Genomic DNA, 12,447 nt, shown 5'->3' on the forward strand with positions numbered 1-12,447 from the left:
GGAGATGGGATCAGTTAGCTCTGCTTCAGTGGGAAGAGTTTGACCCATGTTAAACCTCTGGCTAGGAAATTAAGAAATGAATCAGCAGCAAGTAAAACTGCTCATTTCCTGAGTTAAACTATGGAGCTCACCCAAACACAAGGCAGTGATAGCCACTAACTTGGATGGGTTTAAAAGAGGATTAGACAAATACATGGAGGAGGAGATGGCTATTGGTGGTTACTAGCCATGATGGCTATGCTCTGCCTCCACAGTTCAAGGCAGCAATGCTTCTGAATGCCAGTTGCAAGAAGCCACAGGTGGGGAGAGGGCTCTTGTGCTGGAATCCTACTTGATGGGTTTCTACTGGGGCATCTAGGTGGCTACTGTGAGAACAGGATGCTGGCCTGATTCAGCAGGCTCATGTTCTTAAAGAGGCTGACTGGATATTTAAATATCAAGGAAACTCATGCCAATTAAACAAACAGACCAAGTTTCAGAATCGTTTAGTTTAATGTGACTTTGTAGAGCCTTTGTCCTGCTGCGGGGCTGAGGCTTGCCCAGTACTACCAAACTGAAGTACTACTGCATAAAAAAATAATTTAAAAATTTCCAGTTAGGGTAAAACTGGTGAGGCAAATCCCAAGCCAGCTGAGAAATCACTAGAAGCAGAGAAGAGGAGCTGATCCAGATGAGAGAGGGGGGTGCAAAATTTGCAAATAGTTAATTCTGGAACCTTTTTTAAAGAACTCTTGGAAGATATTCTTTTGTTTGCCACTCGGGAGACACTCCCCACTCCAGCCCTGGGCTGTTGGAAAGGTCCACTACTTCTTTGGTGCAATGATGCCTTCAAGCTGCGCCTGAAAAGCAGAAAAAGACAGAGTAATTAATTAGTCTCTCACTTTTGCCAGAAGGTGCACATCTAACAATCCACTGCTTCACTTGGAGGCTGCTGCAGTGCTGGGGGCTGAAACAAGTTGGAGTGGAGAGTGGGGTGTTGTTTGTTCTTGCATTCCTCATCCCATGTTTTATAAATTAAGTTTCTTTCATTCTTGGCATGGAAATCTGTTGCTTTATGAGAAGAAAGTGGAGAGCTGGCACTGTTTCCTGGCTACAAAAGTCCCATTTCATAATGTAAAAGCACTAAAGAGGAAATTGAATCAAAGTTGCTGTAACAGTGGTTTGCATTCTCTGCTTTCATGACTGGCCGTGAAGCCCTTGGCTGTCTGACGGCTGTGCTATAAACATCATTTCTGGGACTCAGGCTCACAACAATGACTAGAAGCAACTTTATGCCCTATTAGAAAAAAAACACCACTGGCTACCACTGAACAAGGAAGGGTTAGTGGGGGCCACATCCAATTTTCTTGCTGGTTTCTCTTCATGCCAGAAGCAGGCTCCACCAAGGAGGCAAATCTTTGGTAAGAGGAAAGTGTTTTTTGTCCCTCCACCCCAATCATAACACCCCTAAATTACCTAAGTGACAGGTGGAAGGAAACAAGTTAAGACTTCTAAGCACACAATACCCATTGTGAAGCATTCAAACAGGCCTCAGTTTCCCACAAGTAAAATATCCCACCCTGTCAACTGACATGCTCAGCTCTGTATGATCTGATGTTGATCAGACAGGCTAGGATTAAAGAGTACAGTTGCACTTCTGGGGCCCCTAATAATGCCCCTTACTACTAGTGGAGCATGTTGAACTTGCTGATCCTCTCAGCAAGTCTTAAGTCCTCTGATTAAGGATACCACTGCAGGTCAGGAAAGGGCTAACAGATTAGAATTAAGGACTCTGGCCTTCCAGACGTTAAGGACTAGGGACATGCCTACATAAAGCCAGGCTCCGGTATTTTCTAACCAAACATACATTACTGGGTGGCCATGTAAATTGGAGCTAGAAACTGGTCTGACCAAATCAAGTTTGGTGTGTCCTGTGTATAACAGATGAGCAGGAAAGATGTAGCAACCCTCCGAAGTCAGAAATCAATAGGTGATGGGGAGGGAAGGTTCCTAAAGTCTAAAAACAGAATCCTGTTAGGAGTGGGGAACCTGCTCGACTATAACTTCCATCATCGCCGACTGGAGCTGAGAGTCCAACAGAATTTGGATGTCCAATAAAAAGTGGTTTCTTTATGCACCAATCCAGCCCCTGTTCCCTCCAACCAACCTTGAGCTGCTGATTTGTTCGTTTCAGGAACTGGACTTCCTCTGTGTGCTTCTTCTCTTCCACCTGCCGCCTTTCAAGTTCCCGTTTCTCAATGGCATCACACTTGGCCTTCTGCTCGTTCACTTGCCTTTCCAAGTCCCGCTTCTCATCCTCTAAGTCTGCAATCTTGGGGCAAAAAACAGACCCACCAGGTTAATGAGTGGCCACAACAAGTGCAGTGTTACTTCTCCAGGCCTCCTGGAAGTGCCTTTACTGTCACCTAGTAGAAGCAGGCAGGATGTGTGACAATAATTACTATTCAGGTGGTCCCCACGGCTTGCTCACCCTAGGCAGCTCAGCCTCAGAGCTCCTTTGCAAAGTCGCAGTAAGATGCACTGCACACACATCTGCACAACTTTAAGGAAGTGGTGGACTTCATGGTTGCCAAGAAGCTTTAGAGGCCCAAACCAACTAAGATCGTGCAGCGGTGGGAGTTGTTAGCCTCCACACTTACTCTCCTTTCCATATCAGACTTGCCCTGCTCAGCCTGCAGTGCCTTCCTCATGCCAAAGGCAACACTGCTCTCATACAGGGTCTGGTAAGCAGCAATCGTCATCCGGATCTCGTCTCGCACTCGCAACAGCAGCAGTCCCCGTTCTGCACAGTTGATGGTCACCTCCCGGATCAGCTCATCTGCAAGGGAAGAGTTGCAAATGAGGCTGTGCCTGGGAAAAGTTTGGACTGATGCTCTTTCTCCCACCCACCTCCAGAGGTTGGAAGCTAGGGACTCAAGACTGCCTTAAAGGACAATAATTCTTCAGCGTGCAAGTTAATGGCTCTATCTTAGGTTTCAAAGCTGTACTTGTAGCAGCAACAAAATTGATGAGGGAGGCTTTTCCTAGGAAGATGAACTACAGTTATTTAGGAGGCAGGTTTAAGAAGAAATGGATAAGCAGAAAGGGGTGTATTTTGGGGGGTGGGGTGGGATGGGAAATAACACGCGTGTGTTACAGTGGTACCTCCGGTTGCGAACGGGATGTATTCCGGAGGTCTGACCAGATCCTGAGGTTTTTGCAAATCGAGGATCACTGCATGTGCGTGGTGGTAGACCGCTTCTGCGCATGAGCGTGCGGCGAAACACTTCCGGGTTTACCACTTTCACAACCTGAAGTTTACGTTACCCGAGGGTAACCTGAGGTGCTACTGTATTTTAATTGGAAGAGGTGTAGGACTAGAACTGGGGATGGGGAATGTGACAAATCATTGAAACGAGGACCTGGGACTCATGCCCTCATTTTCTGGATGAGATTGTGTGTGCAGAGAGGGCTGACTTTGTTCACTCACTCACCAAAGCATTGGGAGTACAGCTCTCGCCTCACAGGGCAGATGCCTGTCTCACGGGCCTGGCGCTGCTGGAGTTTGAGGTCCAGCTGTTCCTGCAAATGCACCACATCCATTCGTGTGCTGGGGGTGCTTGACACCTGCTGGATCCATAGCTGGTTCTCTTCCACCCATTCTCTACACCAAAGCAAGCAGAGAGAGGCTAGGATTCAAGGAAACCAAGCAGGCTCACTTTATGTTTTGGTACAGAAAAAGACATTTCCAGTGGCTTCTGAATCTTAGAAAGGAGACAGCAACCCAAAGCCTGTTCATACCTCAGTTTATCATGGATTGTGAATTCCTCGTTCCTCCATAATTCCCACCCTAAAGTGCCCTCTTCAAATTACTGCTGTCCCATACCTAGTCCTCCCTAAATAGTAATTCCCATGCTTTGATTTGAATACAAGAGCTACATCAGTTGTATAGGGAAACTCCTGATTTAGGGAACAGAAAGTGAGTGACAGAAGTAGTTGGAGGAAAACATGTAGAGGAAGACATGGGCATAGCCAAGTGGGGGGCAGGGGGGCAGCTGACCCCAGAAATCAATAAAAATACTTAACTGAGGTCCCTCCAACACGAAGCCTTCCCCCCTAATAGAAATCCTGGCTATGCCCGTGGAGGAGGGGGAATTAAAGGGGTCACAGGGGAATCCACATAACCCACATTAAGAACACTGTAGCCTCCACTCTTTGAATTGCTTGGATCTGAGTGCACTGTGAGTAGACCTGTAACTGCAGGATGGAGCCGCAGCTCAGTATTTGGGGTGGGTGTGGGTGTTTATAACCCTATAAAGCTGCCAGTTCAGGATGTATCTGCAGAGCAAGGTGTAGTTTTTTTTTTGCTGTTGCCACTATAGAAAAGAGGCAGGCTGCTTCTCACGCAGAGCGAGGCAGCTGGGCAGTGGGCGCTTGCCATGCCTGGAATGAAGAATTCAGACCCACCCCGCTCACAGAGCTTGCATCTCACCTGGGGGGCAGGATGGCGTTGAGGATCTCCTCGGGCTGCTTGGTGGCGTCCACAGTGGGCGGTGGGGTCTTGCCCTTCGGCGGCGGGACGGGCCCCGGCGGAGGCCCCACCTGCGGGGTCGCCTTCAGCGGACGCGCCTGCGGAGGAGGAGGAGGAGACGGAGACAGAGTTGAGTGGAGCGGGGCTGGCTGGGGTGAGCGGAGGGGCCCCGTGCACGGAGCTCAGACCCAGCCGCCATCCCCACGGGACGTACCTTGGGCGAGCGCTTATCGGTGTTGCGGCTGACCAGCACCGGCGTCTCATAGCGGAGCAGGGAGTCCGCGGGCGGGATCATGATGGCGGCGGCGGCGGCGGCTCCTCTCCTCCACCGGGCGGGCCCGGCTTTCGCCCCGGGAGCTGTTGTGCTAAGGTTGGCATAGCGACGGCGACCGTGCTCGGACAGGAAGCCCAGTCACATGACACGCTCCAGCCCGCGCCTGCGCAGAAAAGCATCGCGACCCCCACCGCTCCCAACTCCTAGAGACACGCAGGAGCCGAAAAGGTTAGAGAGACTAGCGCACCCTGCGCCGACTTCCGGGTACACTGGACCGCTGCCCTGCTGCTTCCGAGAGCTGCCCTTCCGAGGAAGCTTCGGAGGCAAGTAGAGAAGAGCCGCTCCCGGCTCCTTGGGCCTTCCTTCGCGAGGAAAGCACGGGGTTCTTGCTTGAATCCTTCTTAACATTGTCCGGTGCGGGTATTCTTGTTATTTTGCTTTGCACACGAAAACTGTCCTGCAAAACAGCTTAGCAGCAACAATCCCTGACGCTGGGACTGGAAGAGAGGAAAAGGGGAGAGAGAGGTGCGGAGGCGCCGTGCTGCTCAGTGTCACCTGCTCAGGATAAGCCTGGCCTGGTTTTCAACCCCCGCCCCCGACTGTCCCTGCCAGTCATGGAAAGCGCCTGGCGGCCCGTGAGCTTAAGCGCGTCTGGCGAGCACAGGCGACGGGGGCCGGGGCATTCTGCGTGGTGGCCCCGCAGTCGCCAGCCTCACTTCTGAGTCACGTGTAGAGCTGTTTTGGAAAGGACTGAGAAGCATATCCTTTCATTCCGTATTTATCCGCGCCTCCCTCCGGCTGCAGCGCTTCGGCGCTTTACACACGGCTAGGGGTGGGGGGAGCTTCCTGCTCTCTCTCTCTCGTTTGTTATGAAAAAGCAATAAATGAACCCATTCAGTGATGGCCAAACTGGGCCCTCCAGCTGTTTTGGGACTACAATTCTCATAATCTCTGACCACTGGTCCTGTTAGCTAGGGATGATGGGAGCTGTAGTCCCAAAACAGCTGGAGGGCCAAGTTTGGCCATCACTGCATGATTAAGTACTGTACTGTACTGTAAATGTCTTATCAGTGGCCGCCAGGGGGCGTCTGACCACGACTAGTCCTGCAGACAACTCCGCCCACAGAGCAAACCACAGAGCACACAGTAGGTAGAGCGGCATCGAGTCCGGTTTATGGATAGTGACTCCGGCGACGACCTGGAAGCGGAAGCGGGAAGAAAAGAAGAAGGAGGAGAAGAGGCCGGTGGTGTTATGGAGGAGCCGCAGCGTCGGCGGAAGCGGAGCCCGCGCGGAAGCCACTCGCCGCCGCCGGGGAACTCGGGGGCCGGCAGGTGATGATGCCCGGGGGTGGCGGAGATGGGCTCAGAAGCTCCAGTGTCTCGTGAGGGGCCCAGCGCCGCCTCCGCTTCCACTGGCGCTCCGTGGGGAAGGGGGGGGGGCGCGAGGCCGTGGGCCGACTAGCTTTATTTGCCCTTTGTCTTATAAAAAGGAGCCTTGAAGAACCGAGAGTCGGTGTGCTGTACTGGTTAAGAGTATCGGATTAGGACATGGGAGAGACTGGGGTTCCAATCCCCGCTCGGCCATAATGCTCCCTGGGTGACCTTGGGGGCCAGCCACTGCCTTCTCTCAACCTAAGTTGCCTGTCGCTGTGGTGATTAAATTGGGGTGTGTGGGAACCATGTTTGCCACCTTGAGCTCCATGCCTAAAAAAGGTGGGATATGAAGACAATGAATAGTACAATGGTCTGGCAACTTTTTGCCATTCAAGTCTGGCTTGACGGGCTTTGCAAGCCAAGAAGGTGAGGTAGGGCAGAATGACAGTTATGGGAAATGTGGGTTAAGTGTTTCTGTAGTGGCATTGGGTTTTGACTAGATAGCTCACACATTAGGGAAACTGAGTTTCACCTGTTGACTGTGAGAGTGGTGCTACACATACTAGCCTTTGCCAGTGTGGTGCCCTCCGGACGTTTCACATTGCAACTCCCAGCAGGTACAGTATGCCCCCTCAACTGTGAAGGTCTCCTTATCCCACCGGCCTTCATCTCAGATCTTGGTTAAGCATTGGAGGAATTGCAGACAGTGGAAAGATACAGGAAGCCCTCACGGCTCCCAGTCTTTGTGTCACCTGCTGTCTCTTTAAATGGTTGTTGCCTTTATTTGCTGTTTTGCTTTGCTTCCTCAATGCGTTTTTATCTTCTGTACTCTGTTGATTTAACTTTAAACTGCCTTGTATGATTCTGCAAATGTCGGGTATATGTTCCTTATTGATGCCCCACTCACCTCTGAATTGCTGTATACCAGACCACAGTAGATCAAGTGTGTTGCCTTGCATGTGCCTTTTTCTGCTGATGGGAATGCATGTGCTTAACCTTGGTTTCATATCTTTAAAAGGTCACAGTCAAAAAGAAAAAACAAGTCCTCAACCAAAAAAAGCAAATCTCCTCGAGAGAAGAGAAGCCGAAGTCCACATCATGTGATACCTAAAGTAAAGCAGGTAACTGGGCATTCCAGATAAAACTGACAGAAGCTTTGTATTGTATTGCACACTTGGGATTAAAGCAAGTATGGACAACTTGAGGAAACAAAAGTTACTGGTATTTTTAAAAATGCTAAACAAACATTAGCCTGCCATTAGATTGTGCAATTGCTTATTTTTTCCAAACAGACCTTGTTGTGTGGCTATTAAATTCAGCAAGCTGGGATAACAGTTTTGCAGTTTTAGAAAATATATGAAAAGCTGAAACTATTTTACTTATATATACTCATGAATAGAACTTTTTAAAACTTGCCTTTTGCTATTGCCCTGATGTAGGAGCGAGATGATCGTTCCCAGAGGGGGCATGAGGAGCGTCCACATCGAGACCACTCTGAGCCGGGCCACAGGCGGGAAAGAAGCAATGACCGAGACAGACATCGGGACCATTCTGGCAGAAGGAAGCCCCACCGGGATCAGCCTGGGGGTCATGAAAGGGAGAGGGACGGTCATCGCTTCCAGGTTCAGCAGGCACAGAGGGAATTATATAATGAGCAACGCCGGGAGCGCCGGGAGCAGGCAGAAGCCAGTGGTGACGAAGAGAATCCAGGGGCAGAGGGGTCACACAGCACAGACAAAGAGCCAGGGAATAAAGAGAAACCAAGTTTTGAACTGTCTGGGGCACTTCTGGAGGATTCCAATACGTTCCGTGGTGTCGTGATCAAATACAGTGAGCCCCCGGAAGCACGGATCCCCAAGAAGCGGTGGCGTTTGTATCCTTTCAAGAATGATGAGGTTCTCCCAGTTATGTACATTCACAGGCAGAGTGCCTACCTGCTGGGCAGGCACCGACGCATTGCTGATATCCCTATTGACCACCCATCCTGCTCCAAACAACACGCTGTCTTTCAGTACCGGTAAGTCTTGGCGCAGGTGTGGGTGTGGATATGTAGCTGCTATGAGTAGTTGTTAGTTCCAAGTTATCTATTAATACTCCCCACTTACTGGCTGGGATCTATACAGCATACAGCAAGAGACAGTATTAAGGACTTTGGCTACATCATTTTATTGACGAGTATGCTGTGTAATTGCTACCTCCCTGTTGTCCTACCCCTCTCCAGCAAATTTATGCCAAATACTGTACAGTTATCTGCTGTCATTTTGACCGTAGCTCCTCTTTCCTAGCACACTATGTCACTACCGTATGTAGCTCTCTCAACTTGGGACAAACAAGCAACAAGTCCCAAACAAGCATTGGGGAGCCTCTAGCCCAAGGACCTAATTAAACCTGGCACAGATCCCAGCTTGGTCCATGAAACTGTTCCCCACAGACTACAGTCACCTGCCCCCCACTTGGCCTTACATAGAGGATGTGAAGTCTGGGGCAGGTATAGACACAGCTATAAAGGATTTACCTTAAGCCCCCAATTGTTCCTTTGCAAGCGGGTTCTTTGTTGGTGCTGATAGAAACCCCACAGGGAACTCCTTAGCATAGCTGAGGGGGCTTGCATTGTTTGCAGGAGGGGGGATGGATTCAAACCTTCTCAAAACAGGGAATTTTTTTCCTCTGCAGAGGGGAAAGTGCTTTGTTTATGGAGAAAGCAGCTTGAACCCAAACCAGTTTCTTGAATTTGACTTCGAAGATCCCTCTAACTGCCAATCAGTGGTTACAGCAAGTCCCTTTGAAGGCATGCTCCTTTGAACTTCAACATATGCATGTGCCAGTCATCTAACAGTATTATGATGTTGGCAGGGAGTGGGGGAATTAGGGGCCAGCTTTGACAAACCTGGTAAGCTAATGGAAGCCAATGCAACAGAGCTTAACCTCCCTGTGCCTCCTCCAGATCTCTTAAGGGTCAGGAGAACGCCCAGAGCAGCACCCAGGAGACATGGGGTTGTGCAGCTTGGCAAGCAGAACTATTTGTGCTGACTGAACAGTCATAAGAGCGTGACTTTGCATTCCTGTCTAAGGATCTAGCTCAATGGGTGGTTCCTATTCCCCATCCCTGGCATGCTGAATAGTGTGAGGACTGGGAGTGATCAGAAATTGCAGTTATGGGGCACGTTGAAGGTTTAAAACCAGAGCAGACCTTATGGGGCATTAAGTTCATTATCAATAGTTTCACTAAAGATTAGGGCAGCTGCAAATTTGTTCAAGGCAGAAAGGGCCACAGCTGATATCCTTGAGCAAAGCAGTCACAACTAAATAGCTCTTCTTCCTGAATAAGCACACAGGTCTCTGCTGTCAGTTATGTTCAAAGGAGTTTTATGTTTTAAGATGTGCTCTACAGGGTTGTTGTGGGATGCTGGAAGCTGGGAGAAATCTTAACGAAGTTGGGCTCCCATGTATTTTGCTGTTAATCAGTACAAATCTCTTGTTTCTTACAAGGCTTGTGGAATACACCCGCCCTGATGGCACAGTGGGCCGGAAGGTAAAACCCTACATTATTGACCTTGGCTCAGGCAATGGCACATTTCTGAACAACCAGCGCATTGAGCCTCAGCGCTACTACGAACTGAAAGAGAAGGATGTCCTGAAATTTGGGTTCAGTAGCAGGGAGTACGTTCTGCTCCATGAGTCATCAGATACCTCAGAGGTGGACCAGAAGGCAGAGGAGGAGGAGGAGGAGGAGGAAGAGGAGGAAGAATCCACCTGACAGCCCATCAGGGGGTGGACTTGACCTTTCTCTACAACTGAGCCTCAGATCCTTTGTGTGGACTGAAGTATTGCTGCCCCAATGCCTCTCACTGCCTTAAAATCTGCTGCCTTTGGCTAGTCATGTTATTTTGTGAGCTTCTCACACACTCAGTTGATGGTTATGGGCACTGAAGTAGAGCCAACTGTTGCTTTTCAAATGGTTCGGGTTAATCAGAAGGTGCTAGGAAAGCGAGGTCACTTTTGATACCCGGCTGACATCGCAGCTGTGTTGCTGGAGTTTCTCAATGTTTCTTTTAATTTAAGACTCTGAAACAAGAAAACACCCTGTACAAAAATTGCCTTTTCCAAACAAACAGGTTATTTTGCTTCTCCGCACCCCTTTATTTTTTTTGCTTGCACACTGTTTTGAAAAAAAATGATAGATGCAACTTTTTTTAAAAAAAGTAGAATTTTGGTTTAAAGCCTGGTGGATGTTCTGTAATGTCTCTAGTGGTTCAATTTATTAATGTGTTGAGGTAAAAGAACTTGCAAAAAATTGTGTAGATTTCTGAGATTCATGTAGGAAATTGTGCATCAAAATATATTTTCAGGGATATACTTTCCAGATCCTTGGCAGTTGAATCTGGAGTGAAAAGGAAGTTTCCTGTCTCCTCTGTCTGGCTTTCTTACCACTGAGGGGAAGGGAGCATTAAGTTTGTTTCTCAGGCACCTGTATTACCCCATGAATAATTTTGCACTTAGCATGGTGGATAGTTTCCAAAAAAACATTTAAGTAAGTTTAGTTTCTTTTCTTTCAATGTGGATGCTACTCTATTTTTGTCTTACTGATAGCAAGAGGCAGAAGGTGTATTAGTGTTGTAGGAGGGGAGGTGGAAGAGACCTCCCCCCACAACCCTTTTGCACTCTGAAAACTTTTGTACAGGTTCTGTAGCTGCAGTTTTGTGTGTAGCTGCCTTACAATAAAGGAAACACAACTTGCTGTGTGCAGGGGTAGTAACTTTTCCTACTGCCCCACACTTTCTGAGAGCACCTCCTGTTTGCATAAATGTACCATGTGCATAGGGTTGTGTGCATGTCTAGAAGAATATTAGGATAAAGTTTAGCATGTAAATATGGGGCCAAAATGCAGATTTTCAAGCTTTTAGGTGATGGAGATGGTTTTGGACAGCAGTATTGCCTTTCGCAGAAGTCCCTATTTTCTTTTTTAAATAAAGGATTTGTAAATTTAGCTTGAACATTGCTGTGGGTTTTTTCTTCCTTTCTCCAAATTGATAATGTTATTTCCTCCTTAACTTTTAATTAAAAACAGGTGGGTTGGTGTGATATTACAGATAAGCAACAAAAGTAGAGTTTACAAAGCTCTCTGTGTATTTTTAAAAAATTCAGCAAGCACTGCAAACCATTCTATTATTGCAACTTGTACTATTGAGGAGTCTCACTATAAGCTGTTGTTTAGAACCAGTGCTCCATAACCCAATACCAAAATATTTATTTTCAATACAGTGCCATTGTGACCCTCTTAAGAATGTTGGGGGGGGTGAACAGGGGAAGGACTAAACTATGTGAAAAATGAACAGAATATTTGAGCTGCAGTTCATTTATTTTCGCCTTTGCATTCTTGTTATAACAAAGTGCACCTAGACATTCTGTTGTTGCTCCCATAACCTAGGTTTAAGGTGCCATTTAGCTCCTAGCTTTCATATCTCAGTTTCTAACACTGCAGGCAGCGAAATCATGAAATTGGGATAACACATACAGCCCCAATTTTTAAAAAGGAAGAGCATGAAAGAATCGTCTTAACCAAGCTTCCTCAACCTTGGCCCTCCAGATGTTTCCCCATCAACCCTGACCACTGGTGCTGCTAGCTAGGGACCATGGGAGTTGTAGGCCAAAAACATCTGGAGGGCCGAGGTTGAGGAAGCCTAGTCTTAACCAATCCATGAAAGAACATATTAGACAACCTGGTCTGAGATGGGCAGGTGAATGTGTTCTGTGCCCATGTACATTCAACAGAATGACCCACTTTGTAATGCCAAACCCAACTGTATGGACTCCCCAAGGAGATCACAATTGCTGTCAGCTTAGCTGTTGTTTCACTTAATGTGTTGTCCTAATGCATTCTCAGTTTCTGGCTTATAGTTTGTCTGGGGTGTAGAAACCATGAGCTTAGGTGTGGATGACCTGCTACTGGCACAGAGGAGATATAAGGCAGCCAGTGTGGCACAATGATTAGAGTGCCAGATTAGGGCCTGGGAGACCAGATTTCGAATCCCCACTCAGCCATGAAGCTCACTGGGTGACCTGGAGCCAGTCACTGCCTCTCAGCCTAACCTACTTCAGTTTTAACGCCATATACAGGGGTTGGTTTTGCTCTCTGTATTTTTCTTGACGCTGTCGAGCGGTGAAAATCATGTCCACTGTCCCTCTAGAAGGCTGAAAACCATTTTGGGATTCAGGAAGGGTATCACCTCGGATACTGTTAAGAGACGGTTTGCTAAGATCCTTGCAAGAATTTTGCTGGCTGCAGCTA

The 12,447-nt window shown here is 48.2% G+C and overlaps 2 protein-coding genes across 2 annotated transcripts; one reads left to right on the top strand and one right to left on the bottom strand.

The window, feature by feature from the left end:
• Nucleotides 1-473: 473 nt before the first annotated feature.
• On the bottom strand, nucleotides 474-6,692 carry DNALI1 (dynein axonemal light intermediate chain 1). The gene is made up of 6 exons (XM_060275880.2): nucleotides 4,725-6,692; nucleotides 4,472-4,608; nucleotides 3,474-3,643; nucleotides 2,640-2,818; nucleotides 2,147-2,311; nucleotides 474-839 (listed from the first exon to the last, which is right to left on the bottom strand). The coding sequence occupies exons 1-6, from the start codon at nucleotides 4,803-4,805 to the stop codon at nucleotides 804-806; spliced, it is 768 nt and encodes a 255-aa protein (XP_060131863.1). The 5' UTR covers nucleotides 4,806-6,692; the 3' UTR covers nucleotides 474-803.
• Nucleotides 5,991-11,152, top strand: SNIP1 (Smad nuclear interacting protein 1). Its single transcript, XM_035120811.3, has 4 exons — nucleotides 5,991-6,116; nucleotides 7,177-7,279; nucleotides 7,598-8,175; nucleotides 9,648-11,152. The coding sequence occupies exons 1-4, from the start codon at nucleotides 6,037-6,039 to the stop codon at nucleotides 9,913-9,915; spliced, it is 1,029 nt and encodes a 342-aa protein (XP_034976702.3). The 5' UTR covers nucleotides 5,991-6,036; the 3' UTR covers nucleotides 9,916-11,152.
• The last annotated feature ends 1,295 nt before the right edge of the window (nucleotides 11,153-12,447 follow it).

The sequence above is a fragment of the Zootoca vivipara genome, chromosome 6 (assembly GCF_965207765.1).
Source record: "Zootoca vivipara chromosome 6, rZooViv2.hap1.1, whole genome shotgun sequence".
NCBI lineage: Eukaryota > Metazoa > Chordata > Lepidosauria > Squamata > Lacertidae > Zootoca > Zootoca vivipara.